The sequence below is a fragment of the Cygnus olor genome, chromosome 9 (genome assembly GCF_009769625.2).
Source record: "Cygnus olor isolate bCygOlo1 chromosome 9, bCygOlo1.pri.v2, whole genome shotgun sequence".
Taxonomy (NCBI): Eukaryota; Metazoa; Chordata; class Aves; order Anseriformes; family Anatidae; genus Cygnus; species Cygnus olor.
The window spans coordinates 26,147,153-26,164,346 of NC_049177.1; the positions used below are offsets into that span (position 1 = coordinate 26,147,153).

General features: G+C 46.6%; 1 protein-coding gene across 1 annotated transcript; it reads right to left on the minus strand.

Moving 5' to 3' along the window:
• Positions 1-10,288: 10,288 nt before the first annotated feature.
• Positions 10,289-15,196, minus strand: SUCNR1 (succinate receptor 1). Its single transcript, XM_040567477.1, has 2 exons — positions 14,916-15,196; positions 10,289-12,981 (listed from the first exon to the last, which is right to left on the minus strand). The coding sequence occupies exons 1-2, from the start codon at positions 14,916-14,918 to the stop codon at positions 12,034-12,036; spliced, it is 951 nt and encodes a 316-aa protein (XP_040423411.1). The 5' UTR covers positions 14,919-15,196; the 3' UTR covers positions 10,289-12,033.
• Between the last annotated feature and the right edge of the window lie 1,998 nt (positions 15,197-17,194).

Here is a 17,194-nt window from a genome sequence, read left to right on the forward strand (position 1 = left end):
CAGAGCCTCACCATTCCCCAGCTCACAAACGCAGGTGGCATTTCTGAGCTTGGGAGGCACACACACAGCACACACACCTCCAGGGACAAGTATGCACTATATGTCACCAAACTAATGGTAAGAAAAGTCTACAGATGCGCACACATAAAAAGCCTTAAGGGAAGAAAAGAATTAATCAAATTATGACTACCAGGTATTTAAATAACAGAATGGAAGGGATAACAACAGTAAGTAGCCGTTAAATGACCTGGTTAACAAAAGCTTGGTGGGTTCATTTTTCTGTCTCCTAAGCATCCCTTCTATAATGCTACTGGTTGTAACAGATGATATTAAAGGTCACATTGGCAGCAATGGGTTTTTAAATCATGCTTTATTACAGTCCTCCAGTTACGATAATGCATTGTGGCCTGCCCTCCGCTGGGGCATGGTGGCATACCAGCTCTGAGTTCATTTAGAGTACAGTGAAGAATCGCAGTTTAATTCCAATGCAAAAAAAAAAGACTTCACAGGGCTGATCTAAAAACACAGTAGCATGTTTCCAAATTTCAGGTATGAATGTTGGTAAATTCCTTCAACAATACTGAAATAAAAGATACTTTGCATTTATATATGTCACTGACCCCTCATCTGTATTTTTAGTATATGACATGCAATTTCCTTATCTCATTCTAATCACTTGCCATCTGCTCAGGGATCTCCTTTGCTTCATCGCTGTCATGCTTTCAGAGTCACAAGGTAGTCTTGACAAAACAGGAGGAGAACATATACAGACCTTCGGAGTCTGTGGACAGAAATACATGCTTTTAAAAACGTCTGATTTGCTCAACATCAACTACTCATACAAACAAGAGTATTGCTCACACTCATATGCTCATCAAGTGAATTTTTAGTCAATAGTTTCTAGCCTAATACTATTACTCAATTTTGTTTTTACATTTCATCATCTGCAAATTCAGCTTATTGAAGATCATGAAAATTTTTCCCACTTCCTGACCTCAGTGTTAGACAAGTCCAATAAAACTAATTTGTATGCCACAATGACTTCTTCCATTTGAAACAAACTCAAAAGACAATTGTGTGGGTTTGTAAACACAGCAAACAAATTAAATTGGTACAGAAACCACACTTTCCTGCGAGCTTACACATCTGACATGCTGCAAGCATCACTGATTGCAAATAAGTAAAACCACGTTCCAGAGATGAGCTTCATCCTTTCTCAGGAAAACCACATGGCCCTCGCTGCTGCCAGGCTGCCCAGGAAACGCTTCGCCCAGCCCGAAGGGCAGCTCTTGCTGCAGCCCCAGGGGAGAGGGCTGACTGATGGAAGCAAAGAGGCAAGTGTTGGGACAGGCTGAGTGTCATTCACCCTCTGCTCAAATGAATCATGCTAAGTATTTAAATGTTTCATAGGATAGACTCTTTTTTAGAAGAGATTACTCAAAGTCGAAGTAAATCCATGGAAATAAATACTCCTTTCTACTCTCTCTTTATCCATGATAGTATCTTCCTAAGAAGCTATAATCTTACAGCCACTCATAGTTCAGGTGACAGTTTCTTATTACAGACATTATTTTCCAGTAGCTTTCACTGTAACCTCCCCTCCCAGGCACAAGCATGACATTTAGCTTTGTCATCACTCGTCTGTGGAAGAGTTCCATGGGGATTTGGAGGAAGACAGCCAGTGACTTACAAAGCAGTGCAGCACGGACATTTCTTATTTTACATCAACTACAAGGGAGGAGGCATGGAAGCAATTGTAAAGCAGACAGCAGGGAAACTGAGGCTGCCATTAAGAGACCAGTGCGCAAGCTAAATAATTGTTGCATTGTTGTTGCAGTGGTGAGCATTTTCCTTAAACCTGTGCAGTTATACAGCATGTATGTAATAAAATTACTCTTATTTCTTCATCTTCTAAGATACTTACTGTGATATGCTGCAATGAGCAGAAGCCAATGTTTTAAAATAAACTGATGACACATCACTAAAAAAAGGTCAATAGCCAAGGATGTTCTTAATCAAGTTCACATGATAAATCATGAAATAACCAATACATTAATAGCTCAATGCTTAATTTACTGTTTTGGGCATTTATAATGCATTTTAAGCATTAAGAAATGAAATCCATTTGAGCTCAGATTTCTTTTTTTTTTCCAGATCCTGGACACATTTGCTTTCACTAAAATCAATATTGTTATGAGGCTGCTGTTTGTATATATAAACTTATTCCAGCTCCAAGAAGATGTGAAACTGAACATACCTTTTGTCCCATAAACACTCACACAGATTGCTGGGAGCCTTGCAGCCCGCTCTCACCAGAGGCTGAAGCACAAGCACATCGTGCAAAAAGCCTTGGTGTTAGAGTGGGAACGCAGGCACTTGGGCTGCACCCAGCCGGCAGTGGAGCCTGCCTGGCCCTGCGAGGCCACTGCCTGGCACGGACAGGTGGACAGACGGATGGATGGATGGATATATGGATGGATGGACGGACAGACAGCTGCTCCTGGGCACATAAATATATAAATATAAATATAAAATTTATATTAAATATTACAAAAAAATGCTACATAAAGAAATGGCAGATTTCAGCACCTTATTCTGCATGTGGAAAAAAGCCCCAACTCTCCAAGAAGCATTCACCTTAAGCACTCTTTTCTTCCTAAATTGAGTGGAACATTCCGTACAGTACAAATATTTTTAAGTTTGTCACCTTATCCCTATTGTAAAGGTTTACTTTTCAAAGAAAAAGTATTTTAAGTGACCTTTTGACATAACTCAATATTGCATCTTTTAAATCACCAAAAGCTGCACTTGTGCAGCTGCTCCAGCTTCTCCATTTCCCAGAAGCAAAGTAACCAGGTTGTAATCATCTCTGCTGATCCTTGGTAGTTCTTTATTGTCAGTCCCTATGGCCCAAATCTAGATACTTAAGAATTATAACAGTTTTTAAACTTAGTGTTTTCATTTCTCAGCTCCACAAACAGGAAGCATTATTCAGGTTAGCAAGTTAGCAATTTAAGTATGTCATTAGGCAACATCAAAGAGTAGGTTTTAATCTGTTAATATGAAATCATAACAAAGGGGATTAGCAAGATTTAGATTATCTTGCTGTTAAATCAAGTTTTTTCAGAGAGCAGTGTAGATAGAGGCTGAGTGCTCTTTTCAGAGCTGTCCCCTCTATGCTCTCCTGTTTGCAGCACAGATATTTTAGCGAGTCTGTGAGCTTCCCCTGCTGCTAAGCAGAAACACGGAACCGCTGCCATTTCTACACCACTTGCTCTAATCTTTTCTGAGTCTAAAGCACTTATATTTGCACAAGGCAAGCATCTGTAGATAACATCAAGAGAAAAGCCTGAAAGCAAACACCATTGAGCAGCCAATGTACCGAGAAGTGTTTGTATCGCGTATTTCTCCATCAACAGAGAAGTTAAGGGTGACCAGCGGCTTTGAGAGCTGGCAGAGCTGCATCTAAGCACGCCGCCCGACTACTTGGGTGCCTTGTGGAAATCGAGCCCATTCACAGCTTTCTGAGACTCCATATAGTGACAGAAAAGGCGGTGTCCAAGGTGCTTCCATGGCTCGGACCAGCGGAATTCCTTCCTGGCCACCTGGGTGCCCGCGCCGCCAGCCTCGCACCCAGTGCTGCCCCCGCCCCGCTCGCCCCGCGCCACGGCATGGGGAGGTGGCACCAGGCGGCGAGGACAGGCCGCGCTGGGACATGGTGAGCCCTGGGGCCTTGCTGTGGGGCTCGGCCTGCAGCCTCTGCTGTGGTGCCGCTTCTGGTGTTCCTCGATGGATTTTGGCTTCAGCCACTTAGCAGTGAGCATTAATCTCCAGTCCTTTTGATTCACTACAAGCCCGTTTTATTTAAAGTTGCTTAATGTTGTGATGTAGCGTTGGAAGACTAATGGCTTTACGGTTTCCACCACATTTGCCTCAGGAAGGCGTTAAGGAGAGGATGCTGTGAAAGGAGCCATCTGAGCTTTCATGCATCAAAATCTTGATTCAGCCAGCACCAAGCATTTGCGGGAAGCCATGGATTGCCTGTATTCCCATCCTTCTTCTGCTTCCACAGCGCCACGCCTCAGAATCCACCCGCTTGTGGTACAAGCAGCATCCTGCTGAAGGCCGTTTCTTTTACACTGCTGCATGAGCACTGAGTATGTTTGCCCGTAGCTAGACACCCAACCGAGTCACACCGTTTCTCTATAGTAACTTCTATTTTAATGTGGTGCTTCACACCGCTGCTAAACAACACACTGAAAATGCTCATCTATGGGCTTTGTCTCTCCAGAAGACCACCTGAGAAGACTTTCCCAAGAAATCCTGCAGCAAAAATTCCTGCTGCAGTTTGTTACTTTCTTAGAAAAAGACGTTTCAGAAATGTTACTACACTCTTCCTTTTTCATTGCATTGCACTTTTTAATATCCCCTCTGAGTGAGGGCAGCAGGGCCACCCCTGCGCATCCTGGAGCCGAGGGGCTGCAGTGGGGCCCCCACTCCTGCTGCTGCAGTGCAGCCACCCCACAGCTGGCCCCACAGCAGCGGGCTCCCCATGGCACAGCCTGGGGTGGAAAAGCTGGGTTTGGTTTTTGTAGTTTCAGGTTCTAAGCTTTTTGAAAAGCAGAGCTACATGTGGCACAGCCTTTTCCCTTCCTTGCTAGGTTAACGGTTGAACTTTATGATCTTAGAGGTCTTTCCCAACCTAAATGGTTCTGTAATTCTTCCCACCAGCAAGAATAAATCCAGCTGGCAGCAGGTGGGACACTTCCTTCGTTTCTCAACAACACTCGCCAAAACAAAGCAAGTGCCCAGGAAGGACAAAGATATAATAAAATCACATCTTACGGTAGCTGAGAGGGCACAATTTATTTAAAAAGTCAGCCTGCAAGTTGCTGAACTGGTTTTCTTTATCAAAAGACTTAATTATTTCAACTGGAAGCTTATTTGTGAGACTTTCTATCCTGCAATTCTTGCGTGAACACATCAGGAAGTGAAGTAACAGTGCAGAAATGTATAATCTGAGGACAATTTGAAACAAAAACAGCAGTTAAAAGTTCAGCTTTACTTATATGGACTAGAATCAAGAGAAGACATGGAAAAGTAAAAAAATTAAGCCTAGCCTCACAGCTACCTTGCCTGTGACATCCCCCATGTGCAACATCTTATCCTCAGGGTGAAAGTGTGTAAGTAGTTAGGTCAGACCCTGGTGTTGCTGATTACTTGCTGTAAAGCTGTTTCGAACAAATAAATAAAAATGTAAGTATTTAAGTGTGTGATTTACTGCACACTTCATATGCCGTTCATGGACCTTGGGGTATTGTTGAGGTGATACACAAATAAAAGAGTGCATTTGGCCGGCTTACAGGCTCTTAAAGAATTAAGTTCCTCATGGGCTTCACAAGGAGTATTTAGCTTAAATACTTTTAGAAAGCGTGAATCAAACTGAAAGTAAGCAAAAGTCAAGTGAATGAATATCTCTATCTCTGTCAACGTCAGCAGTTAAAAAATGGGCTGGCTGCACCAGCTGTGCCATGAGGGGCACGGTGCTGACCCTCGCCAGCAGCGCCAGTGTGCAGGAACAGCCTCGCAGCACAGGTGGGAGCACAAGATGCGCGGCTCAGCTGCAGTGGGGGGAGCTTGTTTGAAGGTCGGCTTCCAGGCCTGTCTCCAGCTCCACAGGCACCCAGCCTTCACGTGGCCCTGCACTAAATCCACAACCACTTCAGGCATCCCATCCTTCTGCAAAGCCAGCCTCATGAGGGACCGCTGGAACTGCGCAGCGGTGCTCTGCTCTTTTTGTCCCACCACAGGTGCCAGTGGCAATGGGCACAGCTCGACCTCCAGCTGAATGGGGGCACGGCCCTGCTGGTGCTGGCCCCTGGGGACGGGCAGCGCCCCAGCACCTCCACTGCCACCTCCGCACCATCTGAAAGTGGGGCACAAGCCCACTGAAATACCCCTTCCAAAGTGCCTGCCCCAGTCTGCACAAGAAGCACATTTGGCTGTTACAACAAAACTGGTTTCATTCACTTCTGCTACTCAGAACAAGTCGGACGTCCTGGTCTTCTCGGAGTCCGTTCCTCTGTGCAGCCACGACTCCACTTGTCACTTCTCAGCCCTGGTGGCCGCCTTGCCAGTGCTGTCCCTCCACTGCTGTGCTTTTACTTTCAGCACTATGAGCTGCACGGGGGCTGAGGTTTGCTAGGTTTTTCAATGAAAAAAAAAAGTACACTTGTACATTTTTCAGGCAGCTGCTCTGGTGGCAGCTTTGGAGTCGTGCTACCATTTCCCCCAAAGGATGTTTCCCTTGCCCTGCAGCCCCCGTGGCTGGGACCAGACATCTCCCACAAAGCAGACCCCGCTCGTTCCCTCCACACTGCCACAGAGCCAGCGCGGCGCAGCGAGCCGGGCTGCGACTCCCAAGGCAGGGCCCAGCCCAGGCCGCTCCCTTCCCGTTTTGGAGAGCCGAGTGTCCCCGGCTCGCGGAGCTGACTCCTTGCTGGCACTGGCCTCGCTCACTGCACGGAACATTTATTTTTAGGTCGCTGACCACCATTAAAACATACTTGGACTATTTTCAGTCTGACTCACCACTGAATCGCTGTTCTTCTGGAGGCCAAGTTCTCTGTCCCCACCCAAAGCGAAGGAAGGCAAAACAAAACGAAACGAAAAGAACTGGACCAGGACCAAGGCCCTGCAAGCGAGCCTCCATCCGCCCCAGCGCTGTGCCCAGAGTGGGGTCAGGGGCACCCAAGGAGGGCCCCCAGCCCCCAGCACGGCCACCGTGGCAGCAGGGGCAATTCGCACTGCTCGGCCCCATGTTCACAGCACCCTCATCACTGTCCCCGCCTGAGCTGCCACAGGCTGCCCACGGCCCCTTCACCACGTACCCACAGCAGAAGGCATGGCAGCTGTCCCACCTGGTGGCCGGGTCACTGGATGGCCGGAGGCCGGTGTCACCGTTTGTCCCCGCACGCAGCCACAGCAGCGGTGGGTGCTGCCGCCCGCGGCTCCCTCCCGCACATCGCTCCTCCGGCGATGGTTCGGTTTTTAACTCAAATGGGTTCATTTTTTAATTCAAATTCATCTGTTAACTGCTCAGGAGAATTAAACGGAGACCAAGTACGCGCACACTGCTTTAGGATGGAGACGTTAGTCTTAGCACCACGCGGAGCAGGGGGGACGAAGCCCTTAGCACCAGGGGACAGCTGACGCGTGGCCCCGAGGCAGGGCAGCACATGCAGAGCTCTGCATCTGGCCTGTACGGTGAGACATGGTCATTCACGTAAGGGCATTGAGCTCTGCCCTTCGAAAAACAGAAATGTGTATCTGCAGAGAACAACTGTATAGGGAGGGAAAAATTCTCCTTGAATATTAGCCTTTTTGGAAAGACACTTTCACGTTTTCTAGTCAAATGCTATGGATCATTTATTCCTTTTCAAGAGAATTTCTGTAAGGAGTCCTTTATTGTTTCATTTGTGCTATTTTTAATTGAAAGACCAGAAGCACCATAGTAAGACGTCCAATGATCAGAATTTTCACTAATCGGCTGGGGGAGATGGAAGTAGATGGGGATTTTTGACATGCTGCTTAACCCACAGTAGGAAGCGGGATTATCTCAGCAAGTGAAAGGGACTTGAGCCCAACAGGTCAGAAAATTACCTGAGGTGCCTGAGCTTTGTCTAGGAGCACCTAAGCAAAAAAGAAAATACTTTTGCCAGGTCTGAGAAAATGGTCAGTGTCTGCAGCAGCGCTAGAAATCAAAACAGGCTAAGCGGAGCTGGCTGCGGCCACTGGTGCAATGTTCAGCTTAGGCTAGGCAGGACAAAAGCTGCAAATGGGCACAACCTCGAAATATCAGGGTTAGAATTCATATGCTTTGTTAATCAGGATCATCTAATCTGGTAATCATCTAATCTGGTCTGGTAAGAACAGACTCAGAAATAGATCTCCGCTGGAATAGTATTTAAATATTCACTTGAAATACCTAAAAGCTAAAGCAACTCACCCGTCCCAGTCTCAGTCCCAGTCCCGGGGGAGCAGTACCCCACTGCTGCCAAAGAGGTTGTTTGGCTCTTGGCTGGCTCCAAGAAAGCTCGGGACCTGTTTGGTTTTGCTTACCTGAACTGCTTCCACCCCGATGGGAAGCGCAGAGCCACCTGTCCTGAAGCACGGCTGGCTAACAAATGTCATCCAAATTCCTCTCCAGGTTTCTTCAGCCCTGTCACTCACAGAGGCCCCTTGTCCCACGTTGTCCCAAAGCCAGCTCTTACTGACCTCCATAGCCCGCGGGGGCCACGAGCCCCGCTCTCGTGCAGGGGGCAGCGGCGCTCTCCTGGGGAGACCTGTGGGACCTGCAGGCAGAAAAGATCCACAGGTAAGGTGCATCCTTAAAACGTTATTGGTGTTTTAATGGAGAAATACAATTTTCCTAATTTAACAAATGTTTATAATTGGAAGAGCAAATCTGGAAGTGGGGAACTACAGCAGTATCAAATAAGTGCATTAACCATGTAAGTGGCTGCATTCAATCATAAAAATTATTTGTCTTCATTTGTGTTCAGTCGCACAGACTTTAGCAATATATTTGTGAGAATATTGAACTTTTTTCCCTCTTTGCTTTTGCTCTAAGTCCTGTCAAGCCTGCTGCAATGCTGTTTCCAGCCACAGGAGAGCACAAAGATCTCGCTCGCTGGGAAGGAGCTGTGCGGACCAGGCAGTGGGTGCTGGAGCCCAGCCTGCGTCCCGCAGCCTGCTCTGGTCCCAGCCAGCACGGTGCTCTGAGCCGGGGCGAGCCTGCAAGAGGTTCGTTCGCTCACTGCGCTACGTGAGCTCTCCTTTAGTTCCGCAGTTTAACACAATTATTGCCATCTCTTCTCACCCCTGTGTTGTCTAACATTAGCGATGTGCATAGCACAGATGTTCTCTGCTAAATTTTCCTTCTAGAAAGAACAGTCCGTTCTGCTCAAGATTTATAATTCATTGTTCACTTTCATTCTAAAAAAAAAAAAAAACATTTCTAAAACTTAGTTATATAAATAACATTTTGTTTGTTTGGCTATATGTTTTTATGCCTAATTCTTCACATGCAGTGAAGTGAGACTTGCCATTCATCGTTACTGTTGATATGCTAGTCTGACCTCACCAGTCTGCCTTGAGCAGGAGGCTGGTTTAGGCTATCTCCTGATGTCCTATTATAGCATACTTTCACATTATTAGGTGGAAAATATTTCCTGGGATTAAACAAAAGCTAGTTGTTTTTGTCAAAAAAAAAAAAAAAAAGCGCAATAGCAAATACCTGTCCTGAGAAATCTCAGAAGATGCCAGTTTTACGTACGGCCTGGATCTGTGAACGCTACAAACCTGTATCATAAGTAGTGCTGGGAAAGGCAGTTTTCAAAAGCATTGAAATTTATAACCCTGATTTTCAGAAGTTTTGGGGTGCCCGTCACAACACACAGGCCGCCTGGGGAGCTGCATCGCCGCCAGCTGGGCTGCTCGGAGCCAGCACCCAGCCCTCAAGTCACCTGCCTCCCGCAGCTACACAAGTCAAAGGTGATTCTCCGAGAGGTGTTCCAGCCTAACGGGCACTGTTGTGAGTTCTCTTCCCCAGAAGAAAATTCCTCATCAATCCATTTGACCCTAAAAATGGAATACTTAACCCAATCGTGGATGTTCTGGTCATAGCTTCCTTGGTTCCGAGCTGGAGCTTTATAACGGCACCCTCAGCTGAATAATTACTACTTAGTGGTATGTACAATGGTCCTTAAAAAAAAATAAACAGGAAATATTTATAATGGAAATTCAAGTGCAGTCTTATCTATCCCGGGCCATGCTGTCATAACACACGATGGATCTTTTTTCCATCGCTGACAGAGCAATTTAGAGATTTGTGTGTGCAGATTTGTTGCACGGCAAACAAACAAAGAAAAGAACAATTTATGCTCATTTCCTCCTAGTCAAAACCCAGGTTAACAACTTGCCACACACCTGGGTTCCAGGGCAAACGGTAGGAACAAGGTGGGAACTGACAGCTAGGCACCCCTTCCCGGGGCAGGCCGTCTCCTGGGCAGGGATGGGGACGCTGCAGGGAACGGGCGCAGGGTGAGGCCGACCCCAGCGCTGCACCCGACGGGGCCTGCAGCACCCCTGGGCTCCTGCAGGCAGCTGGGTGCCCGGCCCCAGATCTCCCCCCCCCCCCCCCCCCATTTAGCTGAACAGGGAAATTGTAGATGTAATAGGCTAATGGACATCAACGGCAATAGCACAACGGAGGCTTATGTTTTTTAACAGGGTGCAGAATTTATTATCAGGCAGTTATCAATGAAACATTTGCACACAACTGACACACTGGAAGCCAGAAATGAAGTTGTCTCTGATACGAGGATGGCTGGAGGTCCTCCTTTTGCACTCACAGGGGTGGCAGCACCACCGGCACCCCAGGCTGTGCTGGGAGGAGGGGGCTGCCCACGCTCCGTGCCAGGCCCTTCTCACGCCACCGGTACTGCTGTGATGGGCCCACGCCGTGCCCCTCTCGTGATGGAAGAGTGGAAGTTACCAAAATGGCAAATCCGTGATGCCACCAGCACAGATCCAGCAAAGCAACAGGGTCCACAAGTGCATTTTCACTTCATGTGCAAACACTGCATAAAACACATTCTTCACTTCTCCCTTTTTTTTTCCAGTTGTCATTCATTTCACATGTTGTTGGTTTTTTTTTGTTTTGTTTTGTTTTTTACACTTTGATTGCATCAGTCTTTTCAGTATCTGTTTTCTCTCTGGTAGATTTCCTGTAATACTTTTAGCATTTGCTCTGCCTCCCCCCCAGACCTGCCCAGACAAGAGCAGCTGTATTCACAAAAGCAAATATCCCATACTCTGACCATTTCATAGGTCTTTTCACCCCTTATATTTGAAATCAGGTCAGTCACTGGAGAGCAAGTTTCTACTGCTTTTATTCTTCCCCGCTGCAATGATTTTGCAGGGATACCAGGCAGAGAACTGGCTCCTCATCAGCTCCAACTTCATTACTGAACAGTTAACGGAGTCCTAAGCGTGAGGTCGAAGCGCTGCCCCGAGCTGTACATTCTGCTCTCACTTAGAGATAATTACATTGAGGTTAAGCAAATACATACTTTGATTTTAAAGCTAGATTCAGCTTGAAGAAGTAAAAATAAGAAAATGTATTGTTTTACATCTTAACTAAGAATTGCCTTTGTGCATCACTGGGACCTCAACACCAGCCAGCGTTGGCATTTTGGCAGTCACTGCTGGCAGTGCGAAGGAACCTGCCTGCGTGCACACACATCATCACAGCCTCAGTACTTCCATGAAATGCCTCTAAGTCCAGCAGCCAAATCTTATGGCTCTGCACTCCTTGCCATCATCACAAATGGAAATAGCAACCTGGTCACCACCTCCCTGCTGGCAACACCAACAAAAACTCCACCTAGCTGTTTGCATATCCTCCTTTCTTGCCACATCCTAGATACCAGCCCAAACCTACCAGAAATGTAAAGTGGCTCAGCTTTTTATTCAGAAAAGTAAACCTCCCAGGAGCTGCAGAGTTTGCAGAGGGGGCAAGGAAATCACTTATGCAAAGAAAACTCAACACTGAGCCCCAGACAGCGCTGAGCCAAAATCAATGCTCCCAGGACATTTTATCCAAGTCCAGGTCCAGTTCAGCATCAACTTATGGGTCACAAAGAAGCTGTAATAGAACAATTTTTTACTCTAAGAAATGCCACAATGATATTTTATTTGGAATATTAATAGACCACAGCATACCCTGTTATGAGAGTACGGTGTCCTGCTGTCTGTTGTCATTGACATTACTTTTGTCCTGCTGAAATTAGATTAGTAGCAGGAGGTTTCCTGTACACTAAGGTAACAAGTGCATTTAGAGAAACACAATCAGCTTGTGCATATTCTGTAGTCTAAATAAAGCTATCTACAAAAATTGCACTCTACATTGGTGAAAATTCTGCCAGTTTTCCTCCCCTGTCTCCTAGTGTGAGAGTTCTCCTTAGTAGTTCATTTGCTGGGGGTTGTGAACCTGGTCAAGAGTTGCATTATTTTTGCCATCAGCATCTCTCTGAAGTGGTCACCCATTAAGAAATAAAAAACAGGATTAATGGCACTATTTAAAAATGCAATGGGTCTTGTGATGATGTAAATGTCATTGATGATGTCCTGTGTGCACGCAGACATATTCAAGGCTGGTATTCGGGAAGCAAGTCGGACGTTGCGCATTATGTGATAGGGAGCGAAAAGCAATGAAAAGGTGGCCAGTGCAAGAATGACTAAAGTAAGGGGTTTTTCAAGTGTCAAGTAAGAACTGATTTGCTCCCTCCAGTTTTTAAGAAAAAGAAACATCTTCACATAGAAAAAGCACATAATAGACAGAGGGATAAGGAACCCAAAGATAGTCAGAAACATACTATAGATAAGGCTTTTTCCGGGGTCTCCAGAACTTGCATAATCTAGACATTTGTAATTATTGGTAGACTTCTTAGTCTCCAGGAAAACCATCAATGGCAACAGTTCCAATATCACCAAGATCCATACGGCGATACACACGATAAAGGCTGTTTTCTTCTTCTGTAGAATATGTTCTCTGAAAGGATATTTTATGAGCAGGTACCTGTCAATACTGACAACAGTAAGGAAAAGGATGCTGGTGTACAGGTTTGCATGCAACAGGAACCTGTTGCTATAGCACAACGTGTTCGACTCTACCCAGTAGCCTCTGGAGTAGCCGTTCACAAGTATTGGTAAAGTACACAGAAACAATAAATCTGATAATGATAAATTAAACAGATAGATGTTGCCACTTTTCCAGTCTTTCAGGCAGAAAATATAGCCAAGCACCACAATACTGTTTCCAGTGAAGCCTAAAATGAACTCAAGGCTATACATGGTGGAAAGATAATACTTTTCTAGGGTTTCGCTGATCTCACAGCCATCTGTCTCATTCACAGCCTGGAAATCAAAAAAAAAAAACACAAACCACCAAAAATCAGTAAAAAATCATTGCATTGCTATTTTTATGTTGCTGCTGCAATAGGTGAATATAGTGCACTGCTTCCTTACACTTGGATGGTAACTAGATGTTTGAACTTGAAGAACACGTCTTATGCACACAAGATTTGTACTTTCAGCTACTGACCAGGGCTACCAAACAGTTTGTGAGCAAAAAAACTGTGCAAGGATACTGAGGTAAGAACATAACCTGGAGGCATCTGCTGCAGCACAACAGCTCAGCCGGGCTCAAGCAGGAGCAGAGGCTGGTGAGGCTTACCAGCCAGCAGCTCATCACAGCCCTTGCTGGAAGTCATCTGCCTCCCTCTTACTCAACTTCCGACCCGTGGTCTCCTCTCTCATCACTAAGCAGAAGTCCACTTTCCAGAAGAATAAAGAATGCGCTCATTGGCAGCAGCACGGCTAAGCTCTGACAACATTTCTCAGAATTTCTAAGAATTTAGAAGACTGTTTATTAGCTCGATTGAGCCATCCGTTGTGTACTTTATATGTTTTTGTTGGTAACTCAGCACCAGAATGGCACGGAAGACGTGCAGGTGAAGCACGTGTCTCCTGCATTGCGACAGGCATTGCGGGAGGAGATCTGAGCCACCCCTGTGGAAACAGGGTGTTTCTGCTCCTGGGGCTTTGCAACTCTTTTCTCATATCTTTCTACAAAAAGCTCTTTCAAGAATGGATGGTTAAACTACAACTGGTGAGTAACAGTTGATATGAAAGCTACTGTGGTTAACAGGACAATACAGTGAAGTCCAGGATAAAACTCTTTCAAAGCAAAATTTTTAAGTTATTTTTGATGGGAAAACTCCATGTATGATTTATTCAATCACAGTCAATAACTTCTGCTAAAACCCTCCGCAAAGAAAACGAAATCCCAGGTAACTCAAGTGCTGTGCCCAGCGCGTGGCGAAGCGCCCCGTGTCCCTCCCTGCAGCACGCAACGGGGCACAGCTGAGCCCTGAGCCCCCGCTCTGCTGCCACACCCCCAACAAAAAGCTTTGCCTTTTTGCTTGGAAGTAACACAGTCAGTGAGTAAAAAGGAGCATAGATTCCTAGGAAGCTGCACCACGTGTCAGTTTGCTTGAGGAAAAAAATTTGCTTCTTTTCTAAGGTCAGCTAAATGAATGCTTTCATTTCAAAGAAGCAGAGCAGAATCGCAGGTGCTCACTACCCTTTCTCCTCAAGTCTATGCGCACATACTCACCTGCAGCGGTGTTACAAGAAGATGATAAGCTTTAGCAAGAGCCTTCTGTTAAAACATTAGCAAAACAATTAGAAAGCAGGGGAAAACAAAATGTTAGAAAAAATATAGATTAGAGCTGAAATCAAGCTAAGTTTCAGCTCTGAACGAGCATCAGTGTGATCGCTGCAAAATCTGCTTAAGATAGGATAATGACACGATCTGCATAGAATAAGACTTTTCAAAGTTGTTCTGGTGCCTAGCGTCTAATTCTGAAACCACAGGTCTTGTGATCTGCCTTTAGAATAAGTACAGCACACAGAAAACTTGGTAAAGCTACAAACAGCAAAAGCCTGCACTTGCACCGTGTCCCTCCAGAAGCAGAACCCCTACAGCCACAAACGCTCCCTGGGGTCCCACAAGCTCACCAGCAGCCTCGCACCCAGCCCTGGCTCATCAGAGCCCTGCAAAGGAGCTCCAGACTTCAGCACCAGCTTATTTACAGAAATGACTGCACAGTCATCAGCATTTTAAATGCAAGCAATTAGAAAGTCAGTGTATTGACCGACACATTGATGTAGGTGGCTGTTAAAGATGGGCCAGCCGACCTCCAAGCAGGGTGAGGCAGCGCAAGAACTCCCTTGGAAGCAGTCTGGCCGCTGGAGCGCAGCAGCTGAGGGCACAGCGCACAGCTTACCATCCCAAGGGCTGATCCCTGCGTCCTGACAAGCGCGCGCTGACCATGCCTTGGATCCTTTGGATCACCGGAGCGCAGCACAGCATAGCTGCTTTAACCTCATTTGCATATGATTCAGTCATTAATGAGTCACAGCGAAGGAGCAATTTGTTTGGCTAAGCAGCGCCCAGGGGCAGCTTCAGCAGGAGGAAGACGCTGCAAATTTGCACGGAGCTGAGAGGAACAGCCGCGCATTTCCTCCTCGCAGGCCCCCTCGGAGCCGCCCGCAGCTTGGCAGGGCTGAGGCAGAGATACCAGCGGGGCTGTGCAGCACCGGGAGCACCTGCGGGAGGCCCGAGCCGCTAACGTGATTTTGGCCGACACAGTCCTGGCTTGGGCCAAGCACAGGGGCTCATCCCAGACCAGGGGTCAGGAGCTGAGGTCCCCAGGCCTTGCTCCAGCGGGCCGGCCTCCTGCAAGCCAGAGTGTGCCAGAGTTCCCAGCAAAGGCAAGGTGAGCGCCTGCTTCCCCAGGCACATGGTGGGCGCATGGCTGCTTGCAACATGCCGGGAGCCTCGCCAAGGCTTCAGGAGGGGAAATCCCAGTGTCTGGCCTCCTGATCAACTTCAGCATCCCAGAGAGCAGCAGAACAGGCAGGGCTTCTGCCTTTTGAGATCAGCACAACAGGTGCGACAGCTCAGTGGGGCTCTACAGCTAGCAGGCCAACTCAGGTGTTTTAATTATATTAAGCATAGTGCTAAAGAAAAACACCTGGGTTTTATACAGTAGTACATCTTAACTTTTCCCTTCTAGCTCTGTCTCCACCTCTACTGACACCTTGGTCACAACAGATTTAGAGCTCTTCAGAATATTGAGAACAAATTCTATAATAAGCATTTTCATCCAGCATTCCACAGCAAGTTGTGGTATATTCTTATTCTGCTAAAAAACCTTTGCATGAAACAACTGAACAAAGTATTAAATGAAAGTGTTTACAGTGAAAATAGCATCACGTGGCCAGAATACCAGATGTGCACGTGGTGTGCTTCTACGGCACCCAGACAGACCTGTGCTTCTTTGATAAGGTTTCCAACATGGGTAATAAAGAGACTTTAATTTCACAATGTTGCCACAAGTCTGGTACCTCTACTCAGGCAACCAGTAAGTAACTGCTCTAACCTTCTAGAAGAGATCCAGGCCTGGAAGGGAGGAGAGGATCATTTGGGTTGAGACCAGCCTAGAGGTACAAGGAGCAAGCACAAGCAATCCCAAAGCGCTCTTGCAGCCCGGCGAGCGCGCACCACAGTGTCCCGCGGGAAGCTGGCAGCAGTGGGCCCAGGCCTGGACGCAAAACTCGCTGACCTGGCATGAGGGACACATGTCCCTCAGCTAGGAGCCCTCATTCCCAGAGCCTCTTACAGCTGGTCACCCAGAGAGTGTCCTCGGTACAAACTTTCTCACTGAGAAACAACCCGCAGCAATCATCACCAAGTCAAAAAGCAATCCACCCCTGTTTGTTACAGATGTACATGGTGTTTCTCAGGCAAGCTGTTGAAATGTTGCTTCCAGAGATTTAATCCTACAGCTCCCAGTCACTCTGAAGCAAGTCTTCAAAAACTGACGGGCATTTAATCGGAGATGAGGGCAGACTCGGGCTGTAAGTTAATGCTATGCTTTAAATTCATTGGATTCTTTAGCATCCTGGAGGCCTTAAAGAAGGAAGTCAGGCACATTTGTTGTCATTAAATACCCGTTAGCTGGTTTATATTAAGACTGAGGCCTATCAAACAAGCCATGCATATTTAATGGTTTATTATGATGAATTTGCATTTGACTCACTGGAATGCGTCATTAAGGCTGACCTTGAGTGAAATGTGATGCTTCTCCTGCAAAGGCTTTTAAACAGGAGATGCTCATCCCTGCTCAGGATTTGTCCCAGGGAGGAAAACAGAGCAGGGAATTTTCTTTCAGGTTATAAATTAATACTGGGGGCAATAAATTTATACCTTGCTCTGGCTACTAGGAAGCCACAGAAGAGGGCTTTGTGATAACAAGCGCAGTGCAAATGGACCAGCAACGTGTGTTGCTGCTGCACACCAGCCCACACAGCACTGGGCAGAGCCTGTAAAGTGTAGCAGCCTAGTACTGCTCCTACCTGCGTGCAAAGAACAGGTAGGATAAGGTCTTTACTTCTGTTTGTTTGTGACCTATTTGCATTAGCCCAGAAGCACTGGGTTTACCTGTGCCTCAGGACAAATGCGACTTGTTTCTCCTCTGCTTCAGTCCCCAAGTCTGACCCT